The sequence below is a fragment of the Cygnus olor genome, chromosome 18 (genome assembly GCF_009769625.2).
Source record: "Cygnus olor isolate bCygOlo1 chromosome 18, bCygOlo1.pri.v2, whole genome shotgun sequence".
Lineage (NCBI taxonomy): Eukaryota > Metazoa > Chordata > Aves > Anseriformes > Anatidae > Cygnus > Cygnus olor.
Window position 1 is genome coordinate 12,445,104 of NC_049186.1, and position 17,044 is coordinate 12,462,147.

General features: G+C 60.1%; 2 protein-coding genes across 4 annotated transcripts; one reads left to right on the plus strand and one right to left on the minus strand.

Moving 5' to 3' along the window:
* Positions 1–4,776, plus strand: CBX8 (chromobox 8). 2 transcript variants are annotated; one of them, XM_040530354.1, is made up of 5 exons: positions 1–159; positions 737–780; positions 979–1,044; positions 1,143–1,209; positions 1,422–4,776. In XM_040530354.1, the coding sequence occupies exons 1-5, from the start codon at positions 91–93 to the stop codon at positions 2,259–2,261; spliced, it is 1,086 nt and encodes a 361-aa protein (XP_040386288.1). In that variant the 5' UTR covers positions 1–90; the 3' UTR covers positions 2,262–4,776. The 2 variants fall into 2 exon arrangements, with proteins under 2 accessions (XP_040386288.1, XP_040386287.1); XM_040530353.1 differs by having other exon boundaries at positions 14–159; positions 1,119–1,209.
* A 1,606-nt stretch (positions 4,777–6,382) lies between these two features.
* Positions 6,383–15,589, minus strand: CBX2 (chromobox 2). Of its 2 annotated transcripts, XR_005813530.1 has the most exons (6): positions 15,423–15,589; positions 15,286–15,329; positions 14,665–14,730; positions 12,591–12,660; positions 7,345–12,085; positions 6,383–6,687 (listed from the first exon to the last, which is right to left on the minus strand). XR_005813530.1 is itself a non-coding variant. In XM_040530220.1 (5 exons), exons 1-5 carry the CDS (start codon positions 15,492–15,494, stop codon positions 10,751–10,753), a joined length of 1,587 nt encoding a protein of 528 aa, XP_040386154.1. In that variant the 5' UTR covers positions 15,495–15,589; the 3' UTR covers positions 6,383–10,750. The 2 variants fall into 2 exon arrangements, 1 of the variants encoding a protein (XP_040386154.1); XM_040530220.1 differs by having other exon boundaries at positions 6,383–12,085.
* Positions 15,590–17,044: the final 1,455 nt, after the last annotated feature.

The window sequence follows — 17,044 nt, forward strand, 5'->3', positions numbered from 1 at the left end:
GGGGGGCCGCGGCGCTGACGTCAGCGGGCGGAGTATTATGGTCTGGGCTGCGCTGGCGGCTGCCTGTGTGCTGCGAGCGGCCGCGTAAACATGGAGCTCTCGGCCGTCGGGGAGCGCGTCTTCGCGGCCGAGGCCCTGCTCAAGCGCCGCATCCGCAAAGTAGGTGCCCCCCCCGCCCCCCACCACCGGCGTCCGCCCCCCCCCCCCCCTCCCCCGCGCCGCGCCCCGCCGCCGCGCAGCCCCGCGCCAGGCCGCGCCGCCCGCCCCGCGCCCTCCCCCGGCCGCGCGGCGCTGCGGCGGCTCCGGCTCCGGCGGCGGCGGCGGCGGCCGGCGGCCCGGCTGCGGCTCGGGGGCCCGCTGGGGGCGGTCCCGTCCTCCCCGCCGCATGCACGGGCTCCTCCGAGCGAGCGGGGCGGGCTCCGCCGCCGCTGCGAGCCGGGCGTTGTGCGCGCCGGCCTCCCCGCTGCATGCTGCGGGGGGCTGCCGGGCTGCGCGGGGTGGCTGCACGCGCGTTTTTGTGATTTAAAAAAAAAAAAAAAAAAATTCGGATTTATTTTTTTGGTGCATTTCCCCCCACCTCCCGCGCTGCGTCCCTCCCCCCTTGCATATTTTTGACACACGCCTTGGGTGCAGGCGTGTATTTGTTGCATGCGTGTAATTGCATGTGTATCTTTGTTGCGAGCGCTTATCGTGATTTCCCTCCATGCATATTTATTTCTTCTCTTTGCATCTGCAGGGGCGCATGGAATATCTCGTAAAATGGAAGGGCTGGTCTCAGAAGTAAGTCGGCTGTTTATACAATTTTGCAGGCTAGGAACTGTTGGGGGAGATGGCTCATTGTAGCTATTATTTCCCATTGTAGCAGAAAGGAAAGTTGGATCCCTTTCTCTAGGTCACGTATTTTTTTGTTTCTTTTTTTCCTTCCCCTGTTACTCGTTCCCGATGCCTTTCCCTCTCTCTGTGCCCCTGCCCCCCCAGGTACAGCACTTGGGAGCCCGAGGAAAACATTCTGGATGCCCGGCTGCTTGCAGCCTTTGAGGAAAGGTACAAGGCCTTTGCTAGTCGTAGCCATTGCGCTTGTAAATATGTTGCTGTCTTGTAGCTATGCTGAATTGAAGCTTTGGTTTTTTTAACACCTCTAGGGAGCGAGAAATGGAGCTATACGGGCCTAAAAAGCGAGGCCCCAAGCCCAAAACCTTCCTGTTAAAGGTAAGGAGGCAGGAGCCCCGCGTACGTCGGTGCCGCTTTGCCGGGGAGCGGCGAGGGCTGCAGGGAGCGTGCACGGGCGGCGTGCGGGGAGCTGGTCCCTCTCCGGCTCGGATGGAGGGCGCTCGGTGCAAAGGCAGCCCCTCGTGTAAGTTGTAATTACGCACCCGGATGGCAGGACAATAAAGTCACCGGTTGATTTATCTTCTTTGCAGGCCCAGGCAAAAGCAAAAGCCAAAACCTATGAATTCCGCAGTGACTCTTCCAGGGGGATCCGGGTGCCGTATCCCGGCCGGTCCCCCCAGGACCTGGGCTCCACGTCCCGGGCTAGGGAAGGACTCAGAAACATAGCCCTGGCTCCGCAGGGCAGCAGCAGCAGCAGCACCCCCAAGGGAGACAGCATCCGGGACCGGGTTATCAGGGTGGAAGAGAAGCCTGGGGAAACCCCCAAAAAGAGAGGCCCGAAGCCTAGGAAAGAGCTTTACAAGGACCTGGCGGAGACTCTGGATGCCTCCAAGAGGAAACTGGGGGAGCCGGGGGACAAGATGGGGGACTACCTCAAGGCCAGGAAGATGGAGGAGTCGGCGGCGGGGGCGGCCAAGTTCAGCTCGGGACACAGCGTCATCCAGCTCGCCCGGCGGCCGGACCCCGACCTCTCCAGCGCCATGTCCAGCCCCAACCGCGTCGAGGTGGGTATGAAGCTGGGGGCTGCCGAGAGCTACGCGCCCCGGGTCGCCAAGCACCGGGCGGACTTTCTGGACCCCAAGGGGCAAGGAGGGCTGGACCCCGGCGGGCCCAAGATCCTGCACAGCGCCGTGAGCCCCGGCTCCGTGGGCAGCCTGTACCGCGACGGCGTGGGCGGCCAGGCGGGGCGGCCCTCCCTCATCGCCAGGATCCCCGTCTCCAGGATCCTGGGGGACCCCGAGGAGGAGTCCTGGAGCCCGTCCCTCAACAACCTGGAGAAAGTGGTGGTAACTGATGTGACCTCTAACTTTTTGACCGTCACAATTAAGGAGAGCAGCACGGACCAAGGATTCTTTAAGGAGAAGCGATGAGTTTCTGTCAGTGGTGGTGCTGGGGATTTTCTTCGGTCTAGATCCAGACAAAAGCTTGGTTAGAGCTTGGTGGGCTTATTTTTTTCTTTTTCTTTATTTTTTATTTTTTTTTAATTTCCTGGAGAGGATTTAGAAACTGTCCTAAATTCATTAACTCATTCTTTTTTTTTTTTCACGTCTTACATTTCGTTGGAAAAATTATCTCTAGAGTTATATTTTCTATTAGATGTAAATATGTTATTTAAGAAAAAATACTTATATATATCTATATATATATATTTCAACTCTGAGTTGTTTTATTTAAATGGAGACAACAGTGACTGCTCAGTTGCTCTTAGAAAGGACAATAAAACTGAGAACTAACGGAGTTCATGCATCTGTTGCAGGAGCCGGTGTACATAATGAGTGATGTTCATAGCTAATTATGTTCTGTTTTTTTTAACTATTATTTTTCATATGATGCTATGGATGGTGAAGGGGGAAGTGTTACTCCCTCGGAGGGCAAAGTGCCCAGATTTCTTGATTGTGATATAAGGTGTTGCTTGTACAATCAAGTGTGCTGTATCCAGAACTGTTGCCCTTGACAGTTGAAGTAAGCACTTGAATTTACAGTATTGTTGGGGAGGGGGCGTTGCCAGTTTAAAAAAAAAAAGTTGCTACAAAATTGGGGCGGGGAAAAGCAGAAGTCCATAAAAAGGTTAAAACTGTTCTAGTGGAGTATTAACTTGAATTACCTTTTCTTGCGAAGGAAGAGGAGGTTTGTGTGTGTAAGATTCCTGAAAGGGGTGATACTGAAATGCACTTTAATAGAATTGTCATAGCAGTTGTGGGAGACAGAACTGAGCTGAGAATCTGTTTTCATTTTGTCTGGTCGCTTGATTCTTTTCCCCCACCCACTTCAAAAAAAACAACAACTCTGTTTACATTCCTGAAATGCCAGAGAGGTTTGGGAGGGTAGCATGTCACTGCCCATATTTAGATGCTTTATACTGCTATAGAAAGTGGATTTTTTTTTTTCCAAACACAGTTCACTTTAGACTGTTGGAAGACTCCAGATAAAGCGTTTTCTAATATCCACATCTCTGACAAATCCCAGAGCCACCTTTATGCATTCAGAGACAATAAATATTTCCCTTTTCTTACGCTAGTTAAACAATAGCCAAGAGGCTAAATATTCCTGTGCGCAGAGCAGCTCCTGCTGACTCTGGTGGCTTTTTGTATTTTTATTTGCCTGCATATTTCTTCTGGCTCTGAAGGACCGTGCAGCTTTCTCCCAGGGCTCAGGCAGGGCATAGCAGCGGGATTTAATGGCTCTGAACAAAATGCAGCAGCTTCCCTCCGCCAGCGTCGACCAGAAACCCTCGGCTGCCTTGCAGAAAGCCCGTGGCAGCGTCTCGCAGGAGGCGCGGGATGCTGCAGCCCTCTGCCCGCCCGCTCCTTCGCTCGCTCTTTCTCTCTAAACTCCATTGCAGCTTAACCAAGGTGAGGAGAGGTCGGGGTCTTTTAGCCCTCCTTAGAATGGAGGAGAACCGTTTCGTTGTGTTTTTAGTTGATGTAGAGCAGGTGTCCTCATGTCCTAACGCATTGATTTGAGCATCTCTGTCGGTTCAAAAGCACAAATCTGTCCAGCAGCCCCCGAGGGCCAGGGCTGGGAGAGATTGGCCTTTTCCATCCTTTCTGATTGGCCCGGTGAAGCTCTTAAACGCTTTCTAATTTGGGGACTGCACATAAGATGAAAGCACATGGGGCCTGACGGGGGGAGGAAGGGGCTTGGGCGAGGAGCAGCCTTCGCCTCTGGTAGGCCCATCTGGATAACTGCGGCTCCACCTTGCTCAGCCCCTTTCCCCTTCCATCTTTTGGGACCTTTGCCTTTGTCAGATGACCTAGCAAGAGGATGCTGTATTGACTGTACAAAGGGAGCCATTTCTGTGATTTATTTTTTTGTCGTTTTCATTTTTTTTTGTTGTTGTTGTACGGCATATTTTGTAAAATTGAAATTTTTTAACTTGGTTTGTACGAAGAGCTGAGGCAAGCAGTGTGCTGGTTTCAGTGCTAGCGCTTGGGCAGCTGGCAAGGGAGGTGTTGTCAGATGGACGATGTTGGGATGTGGCTGCCCTTCCTCCACCTGCTGGGATGCTGAAGGCAGAAAACCACCTCCCTTTGCGGAACAGCCCAGAGCAGAGCTCCTGCCTCGCTCCGCTGCCAGGGCACGGCGGAGGCTCGGTGTGCTTCACTCCAGCCCTGTGTACCTATATATGTGTGCGGCCATCACACACGTATATAAAGCAAGACATACATGTGGGTGTATATGTGTGTATGTATATAGCGACGTATATACTGAGTGTGTGCGTGGGGGTGTGTGTGTGTGAATTATTTAAATCTAAGACTTGTATAAAAAAGATTTGGCTAAATCTCAGTCTCAGAAGTGAAGCTTAACTACGTGTCTTCTGCCAGCCGTGAATGTCCATATGAGACCTGCTTTTTATGTGAGTTTAAATATATACTTTGTAAATAGAAACGTGTCTTTCTCCCGTTTGTGGCCGGGGGGCGAGGAGCGGAGGGGGCTGGGGCGGACGAGGGGCGCGGGGCCGGAGGTGCCCTGCGGCGGCGCGGGGCGGGCGGCGGGGCCCCGACGGGGCGGGGGCGGCCCCGCTCCCTCCCTCCCTCGGCGCAGGGGGGCCGGGAGCCGCGGCCGTGCGGGACCGGGGGCGGCCCCCAGGAGCCTCCGGGGGAGGAAGGGTCCGAGCCGGCACCGGGGCGCCCCCCCGAGCACGGAGGCCGCCGGGCCGGGCTGTCCCGCGGTGCTCGGACGGGGCGGCGGCGGGCGCCTTGCGCGACTCCGCTCCGCGCCCGGCAAAGCCCCGGGGCCGCCGCTGCGCCCCGCTGAAGGCGGCCGGGTGCCGGGCTGGGCACGGGAACTGCTCCGGGCCTCGCCGCTCCGCCCTTGAACCGCTCCGGCCGGCGGGGGGCCACGGCGCGGCCTTCCGACGGCGCGGGGCCGGGGCCCCGGTGCGCGGCGGCCGCCCCTGCCCGGCGAGCCCGGCCTTTGTATTCAAATCTCCCTCGGCCGCGCAGCCGGGGGGAAGCGAGGGGGTTTTGTTGTTTTTTTGTATTTTCTTTTTTTTTTTTAAGCTGTGTCCTCATTAACCTCCTTTTTCTGCTCCGCTGGGTGAAAGGCGCAGACCCCCTTATTATCAGAGCTGTCAGCATCTGTGCGCGGAAAATGAGTGTCAAGTAGGCGCGGGAGAAAGGGCCGCACAATGGCGCCTTTCTCCCCCGGCCCCAGCGGGGGGGACCCTTTCACACGGGCGCGGCGGGGCCCCAGGCCGGGGCGGTGCGGAGGGGGTGGGGACGGCCCGCGGGGGGGCGGGGGCCCGGCTACCGGAGCCCCTGGACGCGGCCCGAGGAGCCCAGCCCCCCCCCGCCCCCCGGGCGTTTCGGACGCCCCCCGCTTCGCCCCCGCCGCCCCCCGCCCCGGAGGCTCCGCTCCCCGCCCACCCCCCGCCCCGGGAACCTCCGCTCCGCGGCCGCCCCGACGGGAGCCCCGACGGCGGAGCCCAGGGCCCGGGCTCGGCCCGTCTCGGGGCCGCTTCGCCCCCGGCCCCTCCGCGGCGGCCGGGACCGGGAAGGCGCCGTCGCCCGGGCCCGTCCGCGGCCGCGCAGCGCCCTCCCCAGGCCGGCCGTGCCCGCTGCGCGCCCCGCGGCTCCCGGCGGCCGCCGCCCCCGGCCCGGCTCCATCCAGCACGTGCGGGGCGGCTCCCGGGGCCGGGGGGGCGCGGAGCGGAGGCACCTGAGAGCCCGGGGCCGGCGCAGCCCCAGCCCAAACCCCAGCCCCAGCGCCCCCCCTGCGCCCCGCTCAGCCTCCCGCCGGCCGGGAGGAGCCGGGGCCCGGGCCCGGGGAGGAGGTGGGGGGGGCGGTTTCGCGGCTCCGCTTCCCCTCAGCCTTCCCTCGCCCGACCCCGGTTCCCGCGGGGTTGGGGAGCACCGGGCCGGGGCTCCCCGCAGCCTCCCGGAGCGGGGAAGGAACGCGGGGCCCCGGGGGATGGGGGGTCGCAAGGCAGCAGCGGGGCTCCCGCGCTGCCTCCCCCTGCTCGGGCCGGCACAGTGAGCACAGCAGGCTGAAAAGTTAAAAAAAATATTTATTGATATGCTAAAAAAAGAGCAGTGGAAAAGTTATACAAAAAAACCCGCCCGACGTAGCATCTCCTAGTGTTTTCCTGCAAATAAATTAAAAGGAGCCTAGAGGTCTAAACTAGCACTAGCGTCCAGAAGTACTAGAAACCACACAGCACGGACCGCGAGCGAGCTGGCGTGAGGGTGACCGTGGCCCAGGGAGCCCCGCGTCGCTCCGCGGGCCGGGCGGCTGTCCTGCTCCAGCAAAGCACTTAAGCTTTCCCAGGGTAATAACATCTCCAACTTTTGTTCTCTGAAAATAAAAGCAAACAAACAGCTGTAGTTTAAAGCAATTATAAGTGTCATACAGGAACGATTTGGCTCTCTCTTTAATTAAAACATACAAATCAGACCAGTGACTGGCGCAAGTTACAAGAACAATTGTTTGTTTTCACCCAATTTCTTTCAGTAAAAACCTCTCCCGCTCTGGAGCCCTTCACACCCAGATCAGAAACTCAAAGCAAACTGAACCCCCTGAAACCATCCCCGTCCTTCCACGAGCTCCATTTTTTTTTTTGGTACAAATATATATATATAAAAATATACTAGGCTTCTAAGGAAGATGGCTGAATTGGCCACCTCTTCCAGTCCAATGGAAAACAACAAGTATACTTAACCAGATTATGCCTGGAGAAAATATCCATTCAATATACAAATACTGCAGGACTTTCCACATCGGAAACCCCTTAGAAAATGACAAGTGACAAACCTTTAATTGGTTGTTTGACACACAACTGAACACTCAAACCCATAGCAGCAAACTTAAAATAAAAAATAAAAAGGTAGACCTTGAATACTAATGGCACTGACTGGTAAACACGGTCTGCATCAGCTTTCAACCTCTGTCCACAAAAGATTACCGTAAATCACTCACATAATGTGCCTTTGAGAGGCAAACTTCAACACAAACCTTTCACTCAGACGCACGCCAGCGCTGCTGGGAGAGTCAAGGTCCTGAAACACGAGGTCAGGAGGGGCTGGGGAAGGGGGGAGGGATGAGATGAAGTTTAGAAAAATTTCTGGATTATCATTTTCACCATTCTTAAACCTTTGGAATCGAACCAGCTGGTGAGCAGAAAGGCACAATAGCTAAAGCGGTGACAGCAGAGTCCTGCCGCTACCTAGGGCAATGCCTGGGGACGCTGGGTGAAGCCGCTGTGGGGCCGCTCGCCCTCCCAGGAGGGTGTCAGCCTGGGGGGTGTCAGCCTGGCCCGGGGCAGGAGCAAGCTGCCAGAAGGAGAAAGGCATTTGGGCTGTGACGGAGCACTCTGGAGGGAGCAGCCTTCTCAGAGCAGGTGAGCAATGAACACGCCATCTGCCCTCATGTCTCATCTCATGCACCTTCTGGGGACGCTGAGTGCCTGACCCCTTCTCAGACCATCCTCAAACGCTTTTCCCCTTCGGCAGCCACCTCGGGACACCAGCCCCCACATCCCATCCTAGGCAAGAGCATCCCTGCTGGACTGGCTTCCCCTCGGGAGCATCCGTCAGCCACCTCCAGCACTCGGGGCTGGGCGTCCTGCCGAGGACCCGAGGCACCTCTCCCCGCCGGGGTCGCGGCTGTCCCCAAGCACCCTGTGACCACCCAGCTTTGCATAGGCACAAACCTGTCGAAGGACCGGTGTCACGGACAAGGCTGAAATAAGGACAGTTGCAAAAGGCACATTGTCGTTTAGTTCGGACTTGCAAAGGCCAACTAGCAAACATTTGGTGTGTGGGGAAGAGAGCCGGGCATTACCTCTGAGGTCCCACAAACCCCTCGGTTCCCCTCCCAGAACGCACGCACCCCCAGCCCCAGCGGAGGCCACACCTGGAGCACTCGTTTCTGCTAACACAGGCTGATGTTTCCCTGGACTTTTCAAAGCAACGGTTATGTCGTTTGGCAACATCAAAGACTACAAGGTAAACATAACAGACTGACATTTTGGCATCGTGGAGCTCCACGGAAACTGTCCTTCAGGAACCCCGTCCGTGGATGAGGCTCACCTGAGGCTCACCTCTTCCCCGGGGCCCTTTGCCTCGCGGAGCAGAGCCCAGCCTGCTGCAGGCGTGGGGCTGCACGAGGCCTTCTGCAGGCGGCTTGCAGCAAATCCCCTGGTCCCCAGCTGCCCGGCACTGTGGTGAAGTGACATTCAAGGCAGCGTGGCTGCGCATGGGGACAACTGCACAGGAGCTACAGGGATACCCCCTGGCCCGCCCCAGCTTGCCATCAGCCCCCGTAGGATGCTGCGCTCAGGCTCTAGAACAAATCCATCTCAAAGCCATGACCAACGGGATGGCTGTGAATTAAATAAAAAGCTAAGGGAATCCATTTCTAGCCCACAGGAGCTTTTCCTGGAGAAGATGGCAGCCACCACACAGGGAACAATGTCCCTTTCGCACCCAGGCAGCAAATGCTGCCATCGCTGGTTTTTCATTTCACCTGAGAATTGCACCACCGGCAGCCAACGCAGCTGTGGTGGTCTGATGCATTGGGGGTTCAGAAACGCGTACCCCTCATTTGGTCTTTTTTCCTCTCTGCTCTCCTGTGGGTACCGATGCTGCAAGTGCCCCTGTCCGTGGCAAAATAAGATGCTTGGCCCTGTGGCAGGGCAGTGTGGTCCGGCGAGCGATGAGCCGTGCTGACGCCGTGCCTGCAGCCACCCCGAGCCACGGCGCAGACCCTGGAGGCACTTCCTAATAACGTACCCAGAGACCTGGCAGACTGCAGGCTTCGCATCTTCTCCAGAGAAGGAGTTCAGCATTAACAGAACTAAAATGACCTCAAATGCTATTAAACTCTGCCTGAACTACTGCTGTTAATTTTGGCTTGTAAGAGTAATCTATAGCAGGGAAAAAGACCTCAGAAAAAAGCCATTATTGGTTGCAATTACAAGCCAAAATTAACAACCCAGCTGCTGGCTCGGGACCGGAGAGCGAGGTGGCCGCGGAAGATGCCGCTCCTGGAGGCACAGCCTGGGGAGGGCAGCAGCAGTGGGTGCCTGCTGCTGACTGCTCTGGGCAGCCCAGGCAGGTGTTGTCCTTTGCCGGCCCCGAGCCCTCCAGCTGGAGAAAAATGGGGATGATGAGCACGATTCGACACCGACGAGCATCCAAGGCACAGGGCTTGACAGCAGCACTGGGTTCAGCTGATTTTTAACCCAACTCCAGCACCAACCTCAGCCAACTGGGAGTCATAACACCAGCCTACCTGCTGTCAAGAGAGTTTGCGTGTTCTGCAAGACTTAAAAAATATTCCCCAGCTTGGTCCCTGCAAGGGCCTGGATGCTGCTGAGTGTGAGGCTGAGGCGCTACGAGGCCAGGACGAGGCAGAGGAGCGGCTCTGGGCTCACTGGGCTGTACAACCCCTCAGCTGGACTCAATGCCTGCTGCCTGTTGCCCCTTGCTCTCAAAGAGGCATCTTTCATCATGTCTCATCATCATGAGACCCCTGTCTCATCAGTGTCTCACCATTCAGCCTTTGCTAGACTGGGTTTATTCCCCTCCCTCTAAAAAAGGTTTTTCCCTTAATAAAAAATGTAAACAATATTTCCTTATCAGCTGGAAACCACGATGGAGACATCGTGGACTTCACCATCATTGGAACTGACCTAGCCCAGGGGGGTGGCTGGACTTAATGTACCCTGAAAAACCCCCGTACCACAGCCACCCCCCCAGCCCTTGGGTGCTGGGAGCATCAGCTGTCTATTTGGATCGACTTGTGACTGTCCTCGCAGCTTGCAGGTGGATTCACGGGGTGCCCAGAGGAGAGAAGAGGCTCTCCTTTCCTCTCCCGAGCGGCAGCCTGGCACACGGCCCCTCCACCCCTTCTCCCTGCCACCAGAGCCCTACACTGCACGTTCTGCCATTTCAAGCTGCCAAGCAGGGAGAGCCGTGTACGGTGAAGCCTGGCTCAGAACTTGCCAGCCCGTCACCTCCCAGCAGCACGATAACGCCTCTGCTCCTGGCCCGCGGCGCTGGCCCCTCTGCGTGGGGCACCGGCTCTGGCGGGACGAAGGGCAGCAGGGAGGGACTCCCTCATGCGCTGGCACTTCTGAGCGGGTTTCACCGTACGTTTCCCAGGCCCTCTGAGCACAAGTCTCAACAGGTCTCGCGGGGTGTGCGTGGGTGCTGCAGACAGTGTCCGAGCTGGCACTGCCTGCAGCACTGGGCGCCACGCTGCAGAGAACGGAGGCAGCCGCTGGCAGGGGCGGACGGTCACCATGCGAGTCCCTGCCACGGGGCGTTCACCTAAAGAAAGAAAAACCTGACGGGAGAGCTGGGCAAGGCTAAGGGAGAGGCCCGGGGACCGCCTCCCTCCTCTCCCGCTCCCTGGCTCAGTATTGCCGCAGGTTGAAAAACCCGACGCTGGTGGGGGACTCCTTGACCGTCACTGTGATCAGGTTAGCGGTGACGTCCGTGACGAAGACGTGCTCGATCAGGCTGCGGGTGGGCTTCCAGTCCTGGCTGGTCTGTATGGAGACGGACATGTTCTGACCCACGCCGGGGAAGGAAGCAGAATCCCGATCCGAGTCCGAGCTGGTCTCTTCGCCTGTGCTCACTTCGGAGAGGGCGGCTGGCTTGCGGCTCTCGGGGGCCCCGTGCCCCTCTTGCGTGCCGGCTGTGCCGCCCTTGGCCGAGTCCCTCTCGCCAGTGACCGCCCTGTGCACCTGCTTCTCGCTCTTGCTGCTGTCCCCCATGCTGGCAGCATTCGATCCGGCACCGGCTCCGCCGCCCTTCGCGATGGCGGCACCCGCGCTCGCCGCTGCACCGGCGCTTTTGGACAGGGCGCTGCACGCGTGGCGAGGGAGGCTGCTCCCCCCGGCTGCGTTCTGCCCGTTTTTGACGCTCTGCAAGTTTAAAGCTTGGAGGTTCAGCTCCTGACTGGACGCCAGTTGGCTCCCGGGCACAGCCGAGCTCGCAGGCGTCTTGCTGCCGTTGTGCAGCATTTGGGCACCTGCACCGAACCCAGACTTCTGGTCCCCTCCAGCACCGCCGCTGGGAACCTTGGCAGTCTTGGCTCCCTGCATGGTCAGCCCAAGCTCCCCAGATCCTTTCTGGTTCCTCATTTTTAAGTCCAGCCCTAAGCCACTCTTGCTCGATGCCTGCGACTTCAGCGCGAGCCTGCTCAGGGGTGAGGTTTCTGCCGAGCTCTGGTTTTGGGACATCCTGTTCATGTAGTGCACGATGGAGCTCTGCCAGCTGATGGCCCGGTTCGGGCTGGTGGAGCCGCTCTTCATCATGTTGGGAAGGTTTTCTGCCGACGACCCTCCGGAGCTGAGCCCAGCCAGGGTGCCCGGCGCTTCCTTCAGCACAGCCATCCCTGAGCCCTGCGTGCTGTGCTGCGGCTGCAGCTTCCCCATCAGCTTGGCACTGCCCCCCACCTCCTTGCGGGACGTTTTCAGCACCTTTGTCAAGTTCACGGTCCTCCGAGCTGCCTTCTGCTCTGGGGGGAGAGGTTTCCGCCCACGCTTCTTTCTGGAAGCGTCTTTCATTTCTGGCTTTGCCACCAGGATCTGAGCTTTCTTCTGGGGTACCGGGTGAGTCTCTCTGCTGCGGGGACCTCTCTTTGCTTCCAGGTCACTTTCATCCTCTTCATCGGAGGAGGAAGAAGAGGAGGATGTTGAGGAAGAGGAACTACTTGACTTACTTTTTGAGGGCATCTCTGGTTCCTAAGAAGCAATGAGGAGGGACAGGGAAAGAGCGAAGACAAATTATCAAAGAACAGTCATGGACACTGCAAATCCTCCAGTGTGGTCTGGCTGGGTGCCCTGGACAAGCACACAGGTTCTTTCCCTGTGTTACCCGAGCTGCTCTCCCTAGATGACACGCGACCTCTGCCATAAAATGAGCCAAGGAGCGTGCATTACGGCACCTGCCAGGCGCTAACACCAGGCGGGACCTGGTGCCCGGGAACTGCTCTGCCTCTTTCTACACCACCACCAGACCAGCGACAAAGAGAAGCCCTCCTGCAGGAATCCCCGTCCAGCTGCCCATCCCTGCACTCTGCAAAGCCTCTACAACAGGGTCCGCAGGCACTGCCGTGTCCTCGCCACCCTCCAGAGGCTTAGCGCCCACGACACCGTGTTGTGGGACAGACACCCGCTGGTGCCCCTCAGGGTCAGAGCCTCTCCAGTGCTGTCTCTGCTGTGGATTTCCACCACCTCCAGGACTCACCACGTGTTTCCTGGGCCTGCCCCTGGGCCGCTTGCCTCTCTTGCGGTTCTGCACTTCTTTCTCGTGTTCCCTGGAAAAAAAATATCACAAAAAAACGATGAAGGACAAAGCTTGCATAAAAAACAAACAAACAAAACCAAACAAACAAACAAACAAAACACACAACAACTGATTCCTCCCTTTCTTCTGTCATTAAAAAAATCCTGCTCTGATGCTGTAGGCTCAGCTCCGCTCTGAGCAGCAGCTGGAAGGCATCCCATAACCTGCAGCCTCCCCGTGGGGTACCTGGGCCGGGCCAGGTAGCAGCACCCTTCCCTTCCACAACCATTTCCAACATTCTGGGGCCACACAGCACTATCAGTGTTTAAAATACATCAGGCAGCTGTGCACCTCAGCAGCAGCTTTGGAATGAAAACACCAGGAGCCCGTCCCCCAGCTCTGAGCATTGCTCTGCCAGATGACCTACAGCGACTGGAAGACTTGGGCCAAGAAAGTGGAGAAAAAAGAACTACAAACCGAGGAAAGGGCTACAAAAATGGTGGACAAAGATGGCTGTCCAGGCATCAGGATATTCAGCTGGCTCAGCAAGAAAGCATTTGCCCTGATATACTGGCGGAGAGATGAAAAGAAAAAGTCTCTTGCATAAAACATGGGATTGAACTGCATGGGTGGCTGAAATGTATTTACCAAACAGCTCCATTCGCCATGCAACACCTTCCCGATGGCTACCCTAGTCCTGGTACCTTTGTTCCACTGGAGCCAGCCACAGACCTTCCAAAAAGAGGCATCGGTTTTTGTAACGCTGCCCCTGGGAGTGGCTTCCTGCTCTGCGGGCGCTCAGCCCGTGCCTTGCAGGGCCCGGGGAACTGGGGTGGCTCTGGCAGCGAGGCAGAGCTGTTTGTTTGCGTCCTCGTTCGCTACAAGAACACCCCCACCGCAAGAAGCTTCCAGTAGTCAGCAATGCACCACAGCGTTGCCCATCCCGAGCCAGCGACTTTTCCAATTCGCAGTGAAATTTGCTGCTTTGCCGGCAGAATGGGAACAGGCCAACGGACGCATCCGAACGGTCTCTGCTGAGCCCTTCCTTATTTACACGCTCGCAGAGCTGTGCTTCCCCTTCCCTGCGAGAAGCAGGCCAGCCGCTGCGCAGAGGAACAGCGAAGGCACTCCCTGGGATCCCAGCTTTATCTCTTTCACCGGGCTCATTTTACCTCTGCTGCATCCTTGGCGAGGAGGTGGTGGCCCGGGCCGACAGCCACGCAAAGCCCGGGGTGACCGTACTGAGACCGTGTTCAGGTCACGATACTATTTAGTGTTTCTCCATTTAAAAAGGACAGTGTTAAGCTGTAATACATATGGCTGATTAAACCCCGTGCTGTCTGCAATAACCACCAGCTTCTATTCTTGAAAAAATGGCTCCAGAAACGAGTTATAATTAAATCCTATCATAAACCTTAATGATTTTTATTAATATGGAGCCAAAATATTTGGCAGCACTGTGCTTAACGTAGCCAGCTGGCTACTTTTCTATCTCCATGCCTGACTCCCGGTGTATAATAGCTGCAGAACAATTGCAGCTCACAGCTCGGCTCTGTGTCGTAGCCCGGCTCTGGCAGAGGACACCATTTTCTCCCACCCATTACTTCGTCACCCCTCTCGCAGCTATGCCCTCCGTAAATACACGCTGGTGCCTTTCCGAGTCCACCATTTCCGGAGCCGTAGGAGCCGTCTCCCCACCTGGGTGTGCAGTCACCCCCCAAGCACAGCCGAGGCCCCGGCTGCTGGTCGGGGAACAAGAGCTAAAGGTCTCTGCTGGGTGCTGCTGTGCGCCCATTGTACGGCGAGAGCACAAACAGATTGTGCACAGGGCCATAAATTCTCCGTGTTTACCCAGCCTGGGGAGAGCCGTCCTAGGTGGACCTGAACTGTAATTTCAGGAGATGAACAAAAGAGCTGTGCCACAAAAGGCATGGAGAGCCTCGGTCTGTTGTTTCCACAACTTCCACCACACGCGCGACCAATTAGAAGTTAATTGACTTTATCGTTCGTTTGGAAATATTTATGGTTTGCTCACTTCTTTTGGAAAGCGAGGAGCAGTCTCGGATCAAGGATGTTCTCCTCGGGTTCCCAGCTGTTGTGCCTGGAACAGAAGATGGGACTGGGCGAGAGCACGGGACCGCCGCTCGCCGCCCCCCCTCCCCGTTACCGGCCGGGCCCCGGGGAGTTCAGCCGAGGACAACCGGGCTCTCCGCGAGCCCCGGCCCGAGGACCCGGCTCCGGGCCCCGCGCTTCTCACGGCGGCGGCGATGGGGACGGAGGTGGCCGGGCTCGGGGCGCCGTCGGGGCCCGGGGCGTCCCAGCACCGACGGCCGGGGGCGAGGGGCCGGGGGGGGGGGGGGCGCGGGCCGGGGGCGGCCACGGCGGCGCCGCTCGAGGCGAGCCCCGCGCATCCCGGGGGAGCGGGCGGGAGGGGGACGCGCGGCCGGTGCCTGCCCGCCGGGGGGGCGCCGGCCCGGCCCGGGGTGGGGGTGGGGGCTCAGCCCCACGCGGCGGCGGGGAGGGCCGGGCCGCGGCCGCGCTTATTTGTAAACAAAAGGAGCGGCACGGCCCGAACAAAAGCGGCCGGGCGGGCGGCCCCCCGCGCCCCGCACCGCCCCGCGCCCCCCACCCCCCCCCGGCCCCGCGCCCCGCTCACTTGGAGGACCAGCCCCGCCACTTGACCAGGTACTCCAGCTTGCCCTGCGGAGAGAGGCACAGAGAGGCGCGTTAGCGGCGGCGGCGGCGGGGCCGGGGGCGCGGGGGGGCCGCGGGGGGGGCGCGGCGGGGGCCCACCTTGCGGAGCCGCTTGCTGAGGATGCACTCGGCGGCGAAGACCTGCTCTCCCACGCTGCTCAGCTCCTCCATGGCGCCGGCCGGCCCCGCTCCGGCCCCGGCCCCGGCCGCGGCCCCGCACGCACGCACACACAAGGGGAGCCCCCGGGCGCGCCCCCGACGGCGGCCGCGCGCGCCCCCGCCCCCCCATCCCCGCGCGCCCCCCGGCACAATGCGACGCGCGCGCCCCCGGCGGGGGGGGAAAGGGGGGGGGCTCCCCAAATTCCCCGCCGGCCAATGGGGAGCGGAGGGCGGGCCGTGACGGCGCGGGGGGGGGGGGGGAGGCATGGTCTGCCGCGACCCCTCCCCTTCCTGCCCGCGCGGGGGGCGGCCCGGCCCGGCCCGGCCCGGTGCGGGGACAATGGGCGGGGGCTGGCCCGGTTCGGCCCGGCCCGGTTCGGCCCGGTGCGGGCGCGCAGAGCCGCAGCGCGGCGCTTTGTTCCCCTGGGCGCGGGGCCGGCTGGCGGCGTGTGCGGCAGGGCTGGCTCGGCTGGGCACGGCCCGGCACGGCTCGGCAAGGCCCGCACGGTGCGGGGCTGCTGCGGGGCTCCCAGCACAGCCCGGGGGGAGCCGAGAGCCGGCCCGGTCCCGCCCGGTGTCCGCCCGGTGTCGGCGCGGTGCCGGCGCTGTCCCGCCCCGAGCATCCCGGTCCCGGCCGGGCTCGGCCACCGGCTCCGGGCCGCGGCGTGGCCGGGGACAAAGCGGCGCGGGGCAGCCCCGGGGCACGGGGACGCAGCCCCCGGTCGGTGCCGGAGCCGAGGTCGTGGTTCTGAACCGGTCGGCGAGCGAATAAAGACCGGCGGGGCGGGGGGTGCCATCCGGCGGGGCCATCCGCGTCGCGGTGCCAGCCCGCGGGCTCGCGGCCAGGTAGCGCCCGGTCCGGAATCGCTTCCCCGCCGCCCAGCCGAGCCGAGCCGCGCCGAGCCGAGCCGCGCCGAGGAGCGCGCCGCGGCCCCGCGCACCGGGGCGGGCAGGGCAGCGGGAGCGGCCGCCGCACGGCGGCTGTGGGCGTGGAGCGCCGGGCTCGGTGCTTCACGGGCATGAAGAAGATGAGTCAGCACCGCGGGGAGTTCACAACCGCGGGCCCGGAGCCTGCGAGTAACCGCGCGGCAGCCGCAGGGAAATGAATTTCCGTAGCCCGAACGCTTCGGTGCCCGCGGCGCGCACGGACTGAGCGGGGCCCCCCCCCCCGGGCGATGGGGTGTCCTGCCCGCGGGGCTGCCGCTCAGACCCCCCCCGGGACCGCCGCCTCCGGTAAGCAACGCTGGGCTGGGCGAGCCGCTCTGCGCCTCCGTGGGCTGCGCCTCCGTGGGCTGCAGCCGGGCGTTGCGGTGTCCCCGCTGCGGGCGGCGGCGAGGTGGTGGGGAGCCCCTGCATGGCGGGAGGGGGCGGCGGGGGGCCGCTGCCCCTGGACGGGAGAGGCGTTGGGGCGCCGAGTCCTTCCTAGGCGCTCCTCTGGTGTCGAGCGGTGCCACATCTTATTGTTTTCTTTTTACTGGTTTTGTTCGCTGACGAGAAGAATAGTTAGAAGCGTGGTTTGCTTTTTTTAAGCCAAACGTGACATGGAAATGTAACCCAGCGCC

Coding starts and splice junctions, on each gene's coding strand:
- CBX2 (XM_040530220.1), bottom strand. CDS start 15,494: ATGGAGGAGCTGAGCAGCGTGGGAGAGCAGGTCTTCGCCGCCGAGTGC. Junction 15,330..15,422: donor TCAGCAAGCGGCTCCGCAAG/GTGGGCCCCCGC, acceptor CTCTCTCCGCAG/GGCAAGCTGGAGTACCTGGT. Junction 12,086..12,590: donor GCAGGCCCAGGAAACACGTG/GTGAGTCCTGGA, acceptor ATTGCTTCTTAG/GAACCAGAGATGCCCTCAAA.
- CBX8 (XM_040530353.1), top strand. CDS start 91: ATGGAGCTCTCGGCCGTCGGGGAGCGCGTCTTCGCGGCCGAGGCCCTG. Junction 1,045..1,118: donor CTTGCAGCCTTTGAGGAAAG/GTACAAGGCCTT, acceptor GCTGAATTGAAG/CTTTGGTTTTTTTAACACCT. Junction 1,210..1,421: donor CCAAAACCTTCCTGTTAAAG/GTAAGGAGGCAG, acceptor TCTTCTTTGCAG/GCCCAGGCAAAAGCAAAAGC.